General features: G+C 52.0%; 2 protein-coding genes across 4 annotated transcripts; one reads left to right on the forward strand and one right to left on the reverse strand.

The window, feature by feature from the left end:
• Positions 1 to 335: 335 nt before the first annotated feature.
• On the forward strand, positions 336 to 6,480 carry FBXL15 (F-box and leucine rich repeat protein 15). 2 transcript variants are annotated; one of them, XM_021548024.2, is made up of 4 exons: positions 336 to 407; positions 1,763 to 2,013; positions 2,748 to 3,250; positions 3,609 to 6,480. In XM_021548024.2, exons 2-4 carry the CDS (start codon positions 1,831 to 1,833, stop codon positions 3,796 to 3,798), a joined length of 876 nt encoding a protein of 291 aa, XP_021403699.1. In that variant the 5' UTR covers positions 336 to 407; positions 1,763 to 1,830; the 3' UTR covers positions 3,799 to 6,480. The 2 variants fall into 2 exon arrangements, with proteins under 2 accessions (XP_021403699.1, XP_021403690.1); XM_021548015.2 differs by lacking the exon at positions 336 to 407 and adding an exon at positions 907 to 985.
• CUEDC2 (CUE domain containing 2) lies at positions 4,830 to 15,831 on the reverse strand. 2 transcript variants are annotated; one of them, XM_021548040.2, is made up of 10 exons: positions 15,747 to 15,831; positions 14,900 to 15,028; positions 11,728 to 11,819; positions 10,755 to 10,898; positions 10,370 to 10,431; positions 8,805 to 8,938; positions 7,811 to 7,981; positions 7,411 to 7,472; positions 5,698 to 5,758; positions 4,830 to 5,338 (listed from the first exon to the last, which is right to left on the reverse strand). In XM_021548040.2, exons 3-10 carry the CDS (start codon positions 11,799 to 11,801, stop codon positions 5,192 to 5,194), a joined length of 855 nt encoding a protein of 284 aa, XP_021403715.1. In that variant the 5' UTR covers positions 11,802 to 11,819; positions 14,900 to 15,028; positions 15,747 to 15,831; the 3' UTR covers positions 4,830 to 5,191. The 2 variants fall into 2 exon arrangements, with proteins under 2 accessions (XP_021403715.1, XP_021403723.1); XM_021548048.3 differs by lacking the exon at positions 15,747 to 15,831 and adding an exon at positions 15,373 to 15,492.
• Between the last annotated feature and the right edge of the window lie 602 nt (positions 15,832 to 16,433).

Consider the following 16,433-nt stretch of genomic DNA (forward strand, 5'->3'; position numbering starts at 1 on the left):
TTGGCAGTGTGGGAGGATGCGGGCTGGGAGCGGCGGGCCGCGGGCAGCCCCGGGGCGGGGACAGCCCGCTACCGGCGGAGGAGCGGGGCCCAGTGGCTGCCGGTGTTATAAGAACTGTGAGCTCCAGGGATTGGCCTTTCCCGGGGATCCGTCCACTCCTGCGGGCGGGCAAGGGCGGCACAGCCCGCTGGGAGGGCCGCGGAGCCGGGCAGGTGGCTGGGGGGGCTGGCGGGGCCGTCGCTCACCGGCAGCAGCGGGTCCCGGCTCCGCGTGGTGCTGAACGGACAGCGGCGCCGCGCCGCGCATGCGCGCCCGCCCGCCGGGGCAGGGGCGTGCGCTGGGACCGGGGAGCGGCGGCAGCCGGGGCGCGCCCGGGAACCGCGGCGCGGGGAACGGCGGCAGCCGGGGTGCGCCCGGGAATCTAGGCAACTGCGGGGCTGAGCCGGGGGAACTGAGGCCGTGGGGAACTGAAGCGGCTGGTGTGCGCTGGGATCTCGCGTCGCTGGGGAAACGGGAACTGAGGAACTGGGACAGGCGGTGTGCTCTGGGGAACCGGGGTAGCTGCGGGGCTGCAGCCATCGGAGTGCGCTGGGGAACTGCGGCCGTGGGGATCTGGCGGTCTGGGATAACTGAGGAACTGGGACAGGCGCTGCACGGGGGAGCGGGTGCGCCCCGTGAGCTGGGCCACCAGAGCGGAGTGCGAGCCGCGCCGCCGGGAGCAGCCTGCGGGAGCCTCTGCGGCAGCAGTGGCACCTGTGACCAGCGTGGCCCGCTGTCCCGCCGGCACTCCCCGCCGCGGCGCGGTGCCTCCGGGCCGGTGCCGGTAGCGCGCTCAGCCGCCGGGGCGCGGCCAGGGGCGGGGCCGAGGGCGGGATGCGGGGCGCGCGCACTTCCGCCCGCCGCCGTGACGTCACGGGGGCCGCCGGTGTCCCGGGCGGGTGCGGCGCCGGATGGAGCGGCCGGGGGAGCCCCGGCGGGGCCGCAGGTACCGGGGGGCTGGGGAAAGGCTGGGCTGTCCTGTCCTGTCCTGTCCTGCCGCCTCGCCACGGCGCACGGGCAGCGGGACGGTGTCCCGGTGCCGGCGGCGCTCTGGCGGCCGCCCCGCTGCGGCGGCGGGGCAGCCCGGGAGCGGCTCTGGGGCCGAGCGAGGCCCCCTTGGGACGGCGGGGCAGGAATGGCCTCGGGTGGGGACCCCCCCAAGTGCGGCTTTGCTGGGGCCGAGTGTACCCGCGGCTCGGTGGGCTTTGGGCCGCCGGCCCCCCTCTGCTCCTTCCCTTCGCGGCCGAGGCTTCATCTCGGCAGAGACGCTGAACGCCCGCTCCTCGGAGCGAGGCTCCCTGCGGGGAGTCCGGAGCCTTGTTTCTCCCCGGGAACGAGCCCGTAGCTGGTCTCGCCCCCTTGCAGGGTGCCCGAGTGGGCCGGCATGGATGCGGGGACTGGCTGACAGAGCGATGCTCGGACATGAACGCCGAGCACAGCTATTGTGCGACTGGTGCGGTAACGCTGCAGCAGCTTCTTGCTGCTTTGCTGAGGAACAGGGGCCTCCTTCAGCAGCTGAGGGAAAGCCCCACCCAAGCTCTCCTGGCGGGCACTGTGGGCAGGCAGACTCAGATGCCTGAGCGGGGAACGTCCCAGGCTGGGGAGGTGGTGATGCAGGCAGCAGGCACGTGCCCTGCTGATGGCTAGCCAAGGGGCTGTTCCCTGTGGGCTGACTGGGAAATGTCGCCGAGTCTGAGTCTTCCTTTCTGGCTGTTCCTCCTAGAGGCATCCGGCAGTAGGTGTGAGCTGATCTTGCCTGGCTCCTGCAGTAGCCTGGCTCTCTGGTGTCTGATGATGAGTGTGACCCCGACCAGGGGATGCCTCCTGGACCTGCCATGGGAAGACATCTTGGTTCCACATATCCTCTGTCATCTGCCACTGCAGCAACTCCTGAGCCTGCAGAGGGTCAGCAAGTCATTCCAGTCTCTCATCCAGTTGTACCTGGCCAACATGCGCTGCTTTGACTCAAGCCAGGTATCGGATGGCTCTGAGGCTGGGGGAGGACACAGATGTCCTACTGCTCTGGAACTAACAGGGGAGCATCTATGTGGGGAGAAGAAACCCCTGGCAAGAAGGGTAGTTTCTGCTCAGGAGATTGGGTTAATAGTTCAGGTGTCAAACTGGACAGATGGGCTTAGGGAGGAGAGGCAGTGATTCAGGGCCCAGCAATGCCAGTGTCTTGAGTAAGAGGCCCTGGGAGGAGTAAGCCTGGAAACTCCACCCAGGCTGTTATGGGGCACTGGCAGGCAGTCTGGAGTTTTAAAGTGGCATGTCCTCATGAAAGTTGTGCAGAAGTTTGGGTCTGATGGGAGATAACTCTGTGCTTGGTCTTCAGGGAAAGTTTGTGTTATTCCTGGGAGTTACTGCCTGGGATTGGGAAAGACTGGAGTGACTGCTATTCTGTGAGGACACAGAGTGGTTTAGCAAAGAAATTTTTGGAGAGCAGAGGTGTGGAGCTCATCATGAGTATATAAATGCAGGAGTGATGATGTGGGATGGAGAAACCAGAGTATCATTTAGCTTGTGGCAGTAGCCTTGGCATGAGGTGAGCAAAGTCTGATGGTAGGGTTTGCCCTGGGATGAGGACAGGGGATGGCTTTTGTCACTGTTGTCACAGAAGAAGAGAGGAGGGGAGAGAGTATTGGTGAGAACCAGGCTTACCTGAAACCCTGGGGGGATGCCTCATTCTTCCTGGGTTCCCCATGCAGATTGGACCTGCCATCCCTCGAGCCGCTTTTGTTAACCTGTTGAAGGACAACGAAGTTCTGCAGCAGCTGGCACTCCAGAACTGCTCCGACTGGCTGACGGACCAGGAGCTGCTCCCGGTCATTGGGCAGAACCACCACCTGCACCAGATCCAGCTGAAGGGCTGCGCCCAGCTCAGCCGCCACGCGCTTGTGGCCATCTCTCTGAGCTGCCCCAACCTGCGCCAGCTCTCCCTGGCTCACTGTGAGTGGGTGGACAGCCTGTCCCTGCGCAGCCTGGCTGACCACTGCAAGGCGCTGGAGGCTGTGGACCTGACAGCCTGTCGCCAGCTGAAGGACGAGGCCATCTGCTACCTGGTGCAGAAGTGTGGCAGGCTCAAGTCTCTGTCACTAGCTGTCAATGCCAACGTGGGCGACGTGGCAGTTGAGGAGACTGCCAAGTGCTGCCCAGAGCTGGAGCACTTGGACCTCACAGGGTGTCTACGAGTCAAGAATGACTCCATCAGGTACTGAGCAATGTGGGGGGCCGGGGGGGATGGCACGTACCTGGGATGGGGAGAGGAAGAGAACCAGAGAGGAAAGGCAGATTTCATGTGGAAAGCAATGAGAGCTTAGTCTGGGAGAGAAGCCACTAGCAAGCCCTTCAGGGGAAGCACTGTGTGCTATTGACAGCAAATTTACCAGCATATCATGGAAGATAGGTCTGGGATCCAGATGTCCCTTATCTCATACCACCATGGTGCTGTCTGCAAAAGATGGTGCACATGTTGCACAGTCACGAGTGCTAGGGTGCTGGGAGAGGAGCATGAGTGGTGCACTTAGGAGTCCTGACTTGCAACTTGCATATGCTGTCTTTCTTGGCAGGGTCCTGGCTGAGTACTGTCCCAAGTTGCGCTCGCTGAAGGTCAAGCATTGCCACAACGTGGCTGAGTCCAGCTTGAGCATCCTCCGAAGCCGTGGGGTGGAGCTGGATGTGGAGCCTCCACTGCAGAGGGCTCTTGTTCTGCTGCAGGATGTGGTTGGCTTCGCCCCTTTCATCAACCTTCAGATCTAGAACTGCTGCTGCTGGGGAGGGGGGGACTGACACAATGCTGGGATCCCAGAAGGATGCCGGAACTGGCTGCTGTAGAGACGTGCAGAGGTTTGAGGTCAGTCCCATTGCTGAGGCTGGCCTGAGTGGGGCTCTCTTTCCTCTGGGGCTGAGTGTTCATAAGTGGACTTCATTGGTGCCTCTAGGGAAAGTAACTCCCTCTGCAGTGGCGTGGAAAGAGCGAGTGATTTGCAGGAACACCATGGTGCTGAACAGGTGCTTGGTCAGGCCAGCTAATCTATAGGACTTATTATTTGTTGTATTTTAAATCTTTAAGCAGCAGCTGTCCAGAAAGCAGGAGAGTGTTTGGTGGGGACTGTCCGCTGGGGTGGGTGTGCAGGGCATGCCAGCAGAGCTGTGGAACAAACCAAACCAGCTGGAGCAGAATAGCTACCAGCCCTCCTCTTGGGAGAGGGCAGGCCCCTCTGGGCTCTGGGAGGAGGGCAGTGAGCCTAGCTTCAGCCCACAGCCACTGACTAGCCTGGCACCAAAAGGGCTAGTATGATCCCAGTTCAGGCAGTGTGTCTGCCCAGGCCTAGCGTGCTGGTTTAGGTTGGAGCAAGGTGGGAGTTGTTTTCAGGGGGAACATGCTCCTAATGGCAGTTTGACTGACAGAAGCTGTGCTGTCACTGAAAGCAGTTGGTCATTGTAATTTGTTTCTTCCAGCACCTGACTTAATATTTTAGTAGTGCCCAGGCCTGCTACTGTATTTTGCTCTCTGTTATGTGGCTGGAGCTTTGGCTCTCAACGGTGATGAGAAATGGCAGGAGCACTGACTCTACAATCAGCTGGAGTTTATGGAGAGAGCTGCAGATTGTGTTGGCAGGCAGAGCCTAGTTCTGGAGTTGAGCCTAAGCCCTTTTATCCGCTAGGCAGTTAACAAACAGCAGCAGCATCTTGAGAACGTGATGAAGAGAGTAATTAGAGGAAGAGAGGATGACCCTGCTCCTGTCTTTGGAGGCAGTGTTGTAAACATGTGCACGCTCTGGCTGAACTACACACCAAGTCACATCATCTTTATTAATACTGGCACTTAAAGCAACAGTGCACAAAGTTAAAAAGGTTGCTGCAAAAGCACATGCCGCATCTCAGATCTAAAAATGTCCCATGCAAGGAATAGCAGAGAATGCCCAGGTCCTGGTGAGCCACTGTGGTGTGCCCCTGGGGGCAGAAGGACAGCTACACAAGGAAAGAAGTCTCCTCAGCCAGGTTAGTTGAGGAAGCTGAAAGCAGTGTCCTGACTTCCAGGCTAGTTCAAGTTAGTGGCAGGTGGAGTTGCCTCATTCTTAGCACCACACAGCCATCCTGCCATGCCTGGCAGTGAGGTGGAAGGCTGAAGAGCAGGAGAACATGGCTGTCAGTGGAACTTGTACTTCCTGGCTGGTTTTAGGCTGATGTAGGTTCTCTTCATCTCCTCGCTCTCAGGCTTCTTGATGTCTTTGTACCTCTCTCCTTTTGTGCTCACCACCTGGTTATCAATGTAGCGGATCAACTTCTTGGGAGCCTGGAAAGATATTAACATCAAGTGGATGGACAGCCACACTGCTAGAGAAATGGAGGGGGCAAGCAAAAGCAGAGCTGCACTACGGGAGGTGGGTGGGCTGCTTTACCATTGTCTGTGTTGGGAATCTTGGCCAAAACTGCGAAGGATGCTGATAGGAGGGAGCAAGAGCCATGGTGGTCAGGAAAGGTAAGAACTGACATTTCCTGCAGCACCTTAGCTGAGCTAATCTTCCCTCTTTGACTGATGGGTTCTATGAACGGACCTGCCTTTGGCCTGCCCTGTTGTTTTTTTGGACTTGCAGCCTGGTTTTATTTTAAACCTTGGGACATTCAAACTGCTGGTGAGCTGGACCTGCTTACCTCTTTGGGTGGAGCTGGCCGATGTGTTTTCTGATCATCTGCACTATCCACCATCATGTATCTGAAACACAAGAAACATTTGGTGAACACTGTAATATACATTGCCTGGGACCACTCAAATCCTATGTCCCTTCTCCCCTGGCTGGTTTGTGTCCTACTTGCCTAGATTGCAGCTAGGAAAACTTGATGTTCCTCTCTAGGTGAAATGGGCAAGTATGTCACCCTCCTGGTGAGAATCTAGCAGGATTCTCCTGGAGTAGCATCCTTAGCTGTATGTGAAGGGTCTTGAAAACTCAGGTGGTTGAGAATGCTGATAGCCACTGCAGAACTGAGAGAGGTACTGAGGTCTGGTGTGTTCTGCCATTGGGGCAGCTTTGTTTCTTTTCAGTCCAAGTGATGGTAGCCAAATGAGACACAGGTGAGATTACAGGACCAATCTGTCTGCTTTTGCTCTGAATGATGGTGTTCCTTTCACACTCCTCCTACTACTTGACTATGAAAAAGGTCTGTGCTGGAAGCAACTTGATAAAAGCATCACCTCATTTCCTATGTAACTGAAACATCAGGGTCCAAGCATTTGCTTGCTGTACTGCTGAGTTGCTACTCTGAGATTTTGGTGCTGGTTTAGCACAGGTGACCACGACTTCTCCCTCAGTAGTTAATAGTTACTCTTGTGTATCTTCAGCTATGGCGATCTGCTTTCTGTACCTGTGCTTGAGTGATGTTTAAAGTACAGGATGTTGCCAAAATGTCATTAAAGTGAAGTTCTCAGAAACAGAAAAAGAAGCTGGTGTTTTTTTATTCCCTTGCCTGTCACTCTGAAATGAGCCTGCACAGGAAATGGGCAAGGACAGGGATTACTACTTCTGCCTGGATGCTGTTCTGCCTTGCTTTGTCTTTCCTAGCCCATCGACTGTTTATCCTGTCCCTGGGGAGAATGTAAAGTGGAAAAGATGTGGCTGGATAGATGTGTGGAAGCTGCATGCCTGCATGAGGATACTCGTGAAAGATGAGATCTTAAAGCAGATAGATGAAACCACAGTGTGGGTTCTCCCATTGAGAATTAAATGCTTTTAGTAATGAATATAGGTAAACTAATTTAGATCTATTTTCATTCCCAAGAAGCCCATAGGAGGACTTCAGAGGGGTTTCTTTAAATGCATTGAATTCACACCTTCAGCAATTGAGATTTAATCTTCCCAGTGCTGTTGTACAGGCGATCTCTTGAAGGTATCTTTAACCTTGTTTGGACTGTCTCCAAGAATGGAGGTATGAATGAGTTACTGTAGTTCTACAGGTCACCATGTGTTTGTTACCTGAGCTGCAGCATGATGTTTGTGCCGTGAACCTTTAACCAGGACCTCACAGCTAACAGCACTGTGACTTACACTGTATCTATAGGAGGCTGAAACCTTGCACACAGCCAGTGCTGTGACCCAGCTGGTACAGATCACGTGTTTCTGTGCCAGAGCTCTAAAAGAAACCAAACCTGTTCTGTTGTTTAGGTTTTGTGGGTTGTTTGTTTGGGTTTTTGTGTGTATGTGTTTGACTGGTTGGTTTTTTCTTTTTTTTTCTTCCCAGCTGATTATTTGTGCTTAGATGTGTTCAGCCAATACCCAGCCCTAGTTCTTTATAGACCACACTGTTCCCCAAACTGCTACCTCTTCACTGATTGGGAGCAAAACAAGACATTCTTTGCTGCTGGGTACTTACTTCTGTAGGATGACCTGTTTTAGTTCCTCATGGTTGGGTGCTCTGCGGGGCCGTGCCAGTTCCTGGGAGGAGACAAGTTGGTGTATGAATAGCACCACAACAGGGTGCTATTCATACAGCTTACCTGCCAGCTCAGTGAACCCAGCTGCTGGTGGAGCACTCCAGGGGGAAAGGGGTGCCTGCCACAGCTCCACTGGGGTCCTGGCTTGGTTGTGGGCACAGCCTATACTAAGAGCCAGGGGTGGGAGAGGAGCTGTTGCACTGCATGATCTTCCTGGCTTACTGTGCATAAAGTTTCTGCAGTCAAAATTTCTGCTTGAGCAGACAGCTGTGGCACTTGCATGTCCCTGAGCTCTGCCCTGCTCCTTGGCCCACTGCCACCCTGGTCAGAGTACAGTACCTTCACACTTGAACCTGCTGGGCCAATTTCCACCTTCTCCTCCACAATTAACTGCACTGCCTCTTCCAAGTTCCCCAAGGCCATGGCGAGAGCCTTCTCTGCCTGGCTCACAGTACAGGCTGGGAACATCTCCAGTAGCAGCTCCACCCCATCCTTCAAGTCAGCGCCTTCCTAGTTGGAGAAACAGACAGAGGTAAGTTGGGGATGTAGTGTGGAGAGGGCTTCTGAAAAGGGCCTCTGGTTTTTCATGGTCAGGAAATTCAGCCTGCCCTTTGCCGAAAGCTCCCTCTCCTTACCATCATTACTAAATCTGATTCCTGAAGCTAACAGGGGACTGTATCTTCAGAAACACCAACTCCTCTTGCTCTCTGATCTCCTCCCTCTGTATTTCAACTTGCTTTAAAGCAGGACTCCTGTAACCTGACTCATCTGTGTGGCCATGCTTAAGAGTGAGCTTCCTGGACCCTGTGGTGCACATGCCTGGCTCCTGCCCACCTTCTGAAGTTATATGCACTTTGAATAAATAGAAAGGGCTTGCTAAACACTGACCTGATGCTACATCAGAAGGAATCACCATAGCAGCATTTGCTAGAAGGCTGTGGACATAGAATGCTTGTACTGCAGAGCAGGAATAGATCAGTACTGGAGAAACAGCAAGCAGGGTGTGGGGGAGGAGGGTGGGGTTGATGTAGAAGGTACTGCAGTACCTGTAGCTGCTGTGGGATCTCAGGTTCTCTCAGCCATTGTTCTGGCTTACCCTTTCCAGCCACTGAAAAGGATGAGCCAGAGCATTGGCTCACAGTCTGTCAGCACATAATTTTCTGACAGTCTTGCTCAGGCCATACAGTGGAGAAGATCATGGACACAAGTGATGCTGTGTCATAGCCTATGCTGTGGTTCCTTCCAAAGCTGGAAAATGCCCTCAGGTGGTGCTGGTAACCTAGTGCTGTGTGACTGTCCCCAGTGTTCCTGCTCCTCTGCGGGGTACTCATACCTGGGCCCCGGCTCCGTCTGTTAGAGTGCACAGTCTTTCCCCGTTGCAGGCTCCAGCTCCAGCCTCCTGGCCCTTGGTGAGATCTTCAGAGGGTGCTTCACTCCTGCTTTCCACAGCCTTTTGGCCAAGTTTTTCTTAAAGACACAGTGATATCTCCTGAGGAACAGTCCCACTAAGGCTAGAGCTCTGTGCTTTCTGTTGGCATTAGATTGCTAGCACATTGTGTGCCAAAGCAAATCTCTTCTTAAGTGACAAGACTTGGAAGCACTACTGTTTCCCCTCAGCAGGGATAGCTGCAGCTCTGCTCCCACTGATCTGCAGGAAGGCAGTGCAAGCACATGCAGGAGTGCCTGAGTTCTGCATTTCCAGGCTGAAAAGGGGATGGGTTGCTTGCAAATTCAATTATACTTTTCAATTCTCAATCTGCTAGTGCTTTGGTTGTGGATACTTCCATTTCTAAGAATTCCCTGGTATTTGCTCTTCGAACTAAGATGCAGTTTTGATTTTAAACTTGGGAATACACTGTGCTAGCCTGCAGCCTGGGGACAAGCCAGCACATCCTGTGATCAGTTTACTCTGATGCATCTCTTTTTTTACAGGCTCTTTTTCCCACTGTAGGAAGAACCATTTCACTTTTGTTCTGTCCTAAGACTGGGATGGTGCTTTCCTTCCACACTCTGGCTACATCAGGATCCTCAAAGGGTAGGATGCAGGGGAGCAGAGCAGAGCAGTTGATTTTGTCAAGTTCAAGAAAGCAGCAAGCAAGATAAAACACAGGACTGTCTATTATACATTGTGTAGCCTTCTGCCAAGACAGCAGTGATGTTGCTAGACCAGCAAAACTCAGACTGGTTATGTCCTGGAAGGTCTGATATCCAGGCACTGCAACCTGTCTGTTCTTTAGTGGAAAGTGCCTATGGAGTTAATTGATACAGCAATCCAGCTGGCCTGTGAATGCTGGGGTTACAAAGGGCCATTGTCACAGCGTAGTCTTCTGCGGTCCCGCCTAGTGCAGGTCAGAGCACATCACTGATTTTGCATCTGTGCCAGGGTTCATGGATGAACAGGAGGTGAGCTTTGAGGATGCTCAAAGTTAGATGTGATACGTGTATTCAGCTGGATACCCTATTTGATGATGTACCTGATAAAGGCTGCCCAGTCATAGTGCCACTTAGGCAGATGGCTATCAGAGGCAGGCAGAAATCCTCTTTCAGAATTAACTTACAGCAGAATTTCAACAAGCAGCCCTGAATTGGCTATTTCTTTCTTATTACTCTGGCTTTGATCTTAATAGAGGTATATGGAGAATTGATCAAGTGTTTTTCATGCCAGTATGCCATGGACAGTATTCCATATGACTCCAATCTCCCATCTCCCACTTGTTGATGTGAAAAACCTGACTGAATGTTGAAAAAAAACCCCAAACTTGTCAATCAATTTGGGCTACCTTTTGAGTTTCTGTGGCAAACAAGTTCGTACTTTTTCTGTGACATTGTTCAACTCCAAATATTATGACTAAAAACATGTACAGATCTTGTTGTGTTGAAATTGTTTGTGTAACTCACCTTTGTTTCGAGCTTCACCAAGCCTTTCTGAGAGGGAGAACATCATTTCGCAAACATCCCCACTGCAAGAGACAGAAGCTGTATAATAAGCATGAAGAACAAAAGCACTAGCTTATCTTACTTGGCTACCATTTTATAGAAAGACAAGGCTTGATGGGAAGCGCAGCAGAATCAACTGGTATTTCAGAAAAGCAAGGACCTACTTGCAAACTATATTAGAATTAGCATCTGTGTATTCAGGCAAAGAGGGACTTATTATGATGGCTCAGGTTCAGTACTAATACATTTTCAACTGGGTATAACAAAAGAATTTGTAGTACTGACGGTCTTGGGGCCATGCCCTCGGTGCATGACGTGCACATGCAAACCAGTAACAATCACATACCTGTGGATTTCTGCAAAACCAGGGATATATGCCTCCATCATTTCCACAAAGGTGTCCATATCAAAAGTCTCTTCAGAGGACTCTGGTGAGCCCAGCTCTTCCAGGACACCCGTGATATAAGAGAAGAAAACATCATCCATCCCACTGGAGACAAAGAGAACACAGAGAGCAGGGTCAACAAGCCCGTTTTTTCCTTTCTCTCCATCCCCATTCTGCCTAACCTTGTCTCTTTCTAATACAGCAGCAGCAGGACCCATGTGACTATATGTTATGAGGAGATACCACCCCTAAGGCCAAGCAGCAGGTGGCCAGTGGTTGAGAGGAAAGCATTAACTGATAAATAGTGCATGTGGTCCTGCTTCCTGGGCAGCACTGAATGAAAGCCCCAGCGTGTGTTCCAGAGGCTGTGCTCCTGTGGGTGCTGCAGCTGAAATAACCAAAATATTCCAACGTTCAAGATCTTGGCTGTTCTAGATTGACTGGTATTTCAGGTCAGGTCATCATATTCTGTTAAGTTACACTTTCTATGGGATACAGTGATACAGTGTTCTCTGCTTGCTGCTCTCCAGGCTTGTGTCGCTGCTGCCACCAGCTGCCAAAGTAGCTGCTGTGTTCCAGCCTCAAGGTGGCTGTATCTCTGCATGCAGGCAGAGTTCAAAACAGGGAGAGGCCTGACACAGATGATCCTGCTCAGCCATTTGGAGCGCTGTGGAATGAAGGAAATCCCATATCCTAATGGGTATTACTAGACAGGAAATTCATCATCTTGGTCATCAAAGAAATTACATTGCTAGATTGCAATGCTAAACTATAGTTGTTCCAGCATTCCCATCAGAGACTGTGCAAATTACCTACATCCTGGGTCTGACTTAAAAGAGAGCAACACAAAGAACAGGAAAACTACAGAATTCAGTATAATGCACAGAGTGACAATGCAGGAGCAACAATACTGGAACTGCCTATTTCAACATACCTGAGATCTGCTGCAGGGATGTGGGACTGGATGAAGCGTGTCAGTGTGTCTTGAATGATTCTTTCAATCTCCATGTCTCTCTAAGCCTTTTCCTTAAAAAAAAAAAAAAAAAGAAAGAAAAAAAAAAAGAAGGAAAAAGAAAACTCGATGTAATTTTAATAAAATCAAAATAATCAAAATGCAGGTATGGTATAGGCAAGTGTGCTCTTCCCATGAAAACCATTCACAAACTTCTCCAATGTCTTGTCATCTCTGGATAACAGCAGGCAAAGATATCCATAAAAAGCTGCAGTATGAGGATCCACTGGATAAAGGAGCCCAATATCTCAGGCCCCTCCTGACTGTGTTGATGCTGTCAGTATGCAGCTGTACCATACATTTAAAAAGTCCCCTCTGGGAAGCAAAGCTGGAAATGCAGATGTGTCCAGCTGCAGGAACCAGGGACCTCTTCTGAGCTGGAAGACTGTGGTGTCCAGTGAGGAAGAAACAGGGAGTGGGCTTATACACCCACTGCAGAAAGGGGTGGATCTTCCAGCTAAGAGCATATGCAGTGATGCTTGGACTTGACTCAGGAATGAGTGGGAGAAAGGGTAATAATGTCTCCTAAAGAAAGGACATCCTAGAGTATATTTTACAGGGAAATACCAAGCAGGGCACAGACAAGTAGTATGCCAGCCAAAATATCAAAGGTCTCCAGGTCAGGCATGGACTGCCAGTGGAATCCTGCCCAAACAGGAGCCTGTTGTTGTGCTTGGTAAATGAGCCATTCTAGAGTTGATGCAGCTGCAACAAGGGACACTTAATAGCCCAAAACTCAGGGGAGTTCTAAGAATCACAGAGCTCCTACAGAAGCAGTGGCAGAAGGGGGCTGCCCACAGCCCTGCTTTGGCTTATCAGTACTGAGCCTGGACTGAACGGGGTGGAAAAAAAGCTGATTCTTAACCATTCCTTCCCCTTGGGATCAACAGAGCTGCTGGGTGGACAAATTCCTGGTAGAAGCACCAAGTTCTTCCCAGGAAGGAAACCAGCCTTGCATTTAGAGAAACTGATATGGTCATTGGCCAGAGAGGTTCCAAGGATCATCATGCTCCCAACAGTGCAGCTCTCTCATTTCAACCACACTAGGAGCTGACCATGCCTGTTTGACACAGAACTCATGGAACAGTCATGTAGCTTACTAACAGACAATTCTGGTGTCCCATGGGAATCAGAAAGGTTTGGCATTTCCCTAGATGAGTCTTCCAGAGTTAGCAGGATAGAAACAAAACCACCCCATGACACTCAGCCAAGTTTAGAATTACATAACTTGGGACATCAAAACTCCTTCTGCATTAAACTTTCAAATGCTACATTTCTTCTAGTGATGACCTGCAGTAGTTAAGAGATCCACTAGGAAAGCTTATCCTATGTGCTCAGTTTTGTGTGAGAGTGATTTACAGTGCACAAAATGATCTACAACCCAAAGGCAGGAGAAATCACTCTCCTGAGAGCTCAGTTTTCCTGAAAAGATGTTACCATACTTCTAAACTTCCAGTCATAATTGCAATGTGGGTTTAAAGATCACTTCATTAGTTGACACTGATTCAAATATATCTGTAGAAGTCCTTCTGGATTTCTTGTTGCAATATGGGTTCTGTGTAACATGTTGCACAGAATCTATTTTTAAAAGCATATGATGAAATTATACTCCTATTGCTGTGCTCACAGCTACAGCCTTACAGTTTTGCACTGTCAGAACAAGAGACCTTCAGCTTCTGGAAATCCCTGTCATTTTCTGACAAACCTCAGTCTTTAAACACTGGGGTTTTTTGCCAAGGAGTGAGCAGTGGAGCACTGTATGTCATCTTATTAAGACAGGCTTAGTTTGAAATGCCAAGAGTGCTTATTTGAATCACATAACATCACATGACATACGTATTTACTCACCTCAGGCAGAGAAAAGTGGTATCAGTTCTCAAATTGTGAAAGTGAAAATTACTCATTTTCTGTATTAGATGCTTTGGCCAGCATCTCAACAGGGTTTCCCATCCTATTGTCAGTCCTGAGAACATAGCAATCTCAGCAATCTCCATTCCCTTGTATTCTCCTTCCCAACATGTCAATGTCAAATTTATTTTGTTGGCTTGGTAGGGCTTTTTTTGTAAAACAAATGTAGAAATAATATCTCTCTAAAAGTACCATTGCTCTTGTGGTGAATGAAATAGCTACTTATGTTATATTGAAGAAAAGTTGGTATGAATCTGTCTTCCTCAAAAAAAAAAAAAAAAAAAGGGTGGCAAGAATCTCAACTGTTTGCATACAGCTAGATTGTTTTGGAAGGCTCTTTCAACTCCAGCTTCAGCAATCATTCTCAAATGGTCAATGTGATGGAATGGGAATGACAGTGAGCCTTGGACTTTTTGCTAACAAGACAGACTTAAGTAATTTAGAAGAATGTTTCTGAAGTAAGGAACTGTATACCAACTTTGATGAGATCATAAATTTGCCTACTGATGACTAGAGGTTTCTGCAAGTGGAAGGAGGTGGGTGTTGTATCTTTGGATGTTTCTCAGAACAGGTTAGAGCAAGTTTAGGTAAATCTGATCTGAGAAGGTTTGTGTCAGTGTCAGTGAGTGAATAATGGGACAGGGATGGTTCACTGAGCTCTTTCTGAAATTTTTTTCTGAAAAAGCACAGAGCATGTCTTATGCTGCTTGGAGTGTCTGTGCTTGGGGAAGTGCATTTCTCTGGGATATAAGGCCCTCTCAATGCAGCCTGTGACATACAGGCTCAGAGGGACCTTTTCAAAAGACATGTGCAGGACAAAGAATGAGCTGTGGCTATACTCCACTGAACTACTTAACTCAAACTTTGCTTAAAAGAAAACTTTCCAGGCTAAATGACACTTTACAGACAATTTCAGTGCTTCTATTTTTTGTCTTTCTTGCTAAAGAAATCCCTGAAAGGGCTTTCACAGTGTGGCTGCTATGTGAAAGCAGGCTGAGGTCACTGTGAGTGTTAACACAATGAACTGCTTAATGCTCTAAAATTAATATAAGACTTTTGTTTATAGCTTAGTCCCAGTAAACTATAGTGATAGAAGATAATAATGCCAGTGGCCAGACTCTGCCCTCCCCTCTAGATCTACACTGGAAAAGTGCACTTGGATACTCTGCTGACACAGGGCCCTTACCGGAGCAGATGTGCCACCTGTGCGAAGTCTTCGGCTCTCGGCCACTGTTTGTGATGTCACTTCAGTGCCTGCAGAGGAGCTGACAGCCCATCCTATGACTGCCGGGCTCAAGCCATGAATGGGGGAACCCTTTTATGGGAAAGGAAAGCTGAATTAGCTGAAGCAGGAGCACAAGAGAATCATTCTGTATCCTGGTGTCGTTATGCTTTATGTCACTTGTGACCATTTCCCCTAACACAGAGAGTACAGCTTTATTCTTTGTAATGCAATGTACTTTGCGAAGGGATAGCTGCGAGAGCGGTATCCCTGTCCCTTCAAACCCACTGCGACGTCGCGATGTTTTTCAACACGCACACTTCAGGCAGCAAGGCCAGCAGTGGTCCCTGCACGTCTCCAACGTGTTCCCAAAGCACTGGCGGCCTCACCGCCACGGCCAAGCACAAGCCGTCTCTCGAGCCTTTAAGGAGACGGACCGGAGAGCGAGCACCGGCGCTGCCGCTGTGCAGGTCGCCGCTGCAGAGCGGCGACACGGGCCGGGCGGCTGCCACTGCGCCCGGGCTGCTCCCCGCCACCGCGGGGTGCCGGAACACGCGCTGCAGGGCCGGGTCCCTCCGCCGGCCGCCCGCACCGGGGGTCGATCCCCGCACCGCGGAGACTGCGCGTTACCCCGCCCGGGCCCCTGGCCCGTCTCCCGCCCCCGCGCTGCGGATCCCGGAGGAGAGCCGCAGTCCCGGCTTCCGCGGCGCTGTGTCCCGTGTCCCCTATCCCGTGTCCCCTATCCCGTGTCCCGCGTCCCCGCGGGCGGGGCGGTAACGGGCGCGCGCCGCCGCCGGGGGTTAGCGGTCACCTGATCGCCCGCGCGCCCCCGCCGCGCCGTCCTCCCTGCGCGCGGGGCCCGCGCGGCGCGCTTGAACGCGTCACGTGGCCGCGCCCGCCGCCAGCCGCCGAGGCGCGCGCGGCCCGGCGGGGCGGGGCGGGGCGGGGCCGGCGGCTGCGCGCTGCCGCTCCCGCCGCCATCTTCCCTCGGGCAGCGGCCCGCCGGCCCGGCGCCCCGGGGAGGGCTCCCGGGATCGCTCCCCGCCGCCGAGTGCCGGGGGCTCTTCCCTGCCGAGAGCAGCGCCCTGTCCGGTGCTCGGGCCGGGCTGCCCGCTCGTCGCCCAGCCGAAGCTCTGTCCCGGGATGCTCCCGGGCTGCGCCCGCGGGCAGTGTCCTGGCTGAAGACTCAGCCGCTATGGCCGCGCTCGGCGAGCCGTGTATAACCATTGATTCTGCCGGTCTGCAGCACTGCTCTGTGTCGAGGGCAGGCTCAGGTTCAACAGTCACAGAATCAGCTGGGATGGAAAAGACCTCTGGGATCACCGAGTCCAGCGTGTGACCACGCACCGACCTGAGAAAGCAGAGCGGGATGGGGACGGGGACGGAGCGGGATGGGGACAGGGACAGAGCGGGATGGGGACACGGGCAGAGCGGGATGGGGACAGGGACGGAGCGGGATGGGAACAGGGACGGAGCCGGGATGGGGACACGGGCAGAG

This window comes from Lonchura striata, chromosome 7 (assembly GCF_046129695.1).
Source record: "Lonchura striata isolate bLonStr1 chromosome 7, bLonStr1.mat, whole genome shotgun sequence".
Lineage (NCBI taxonomy): Eukaryota > Metazoa > Chordata > Aves > Passeriformes > Estrildidae > Lonchura > Lonchura striata.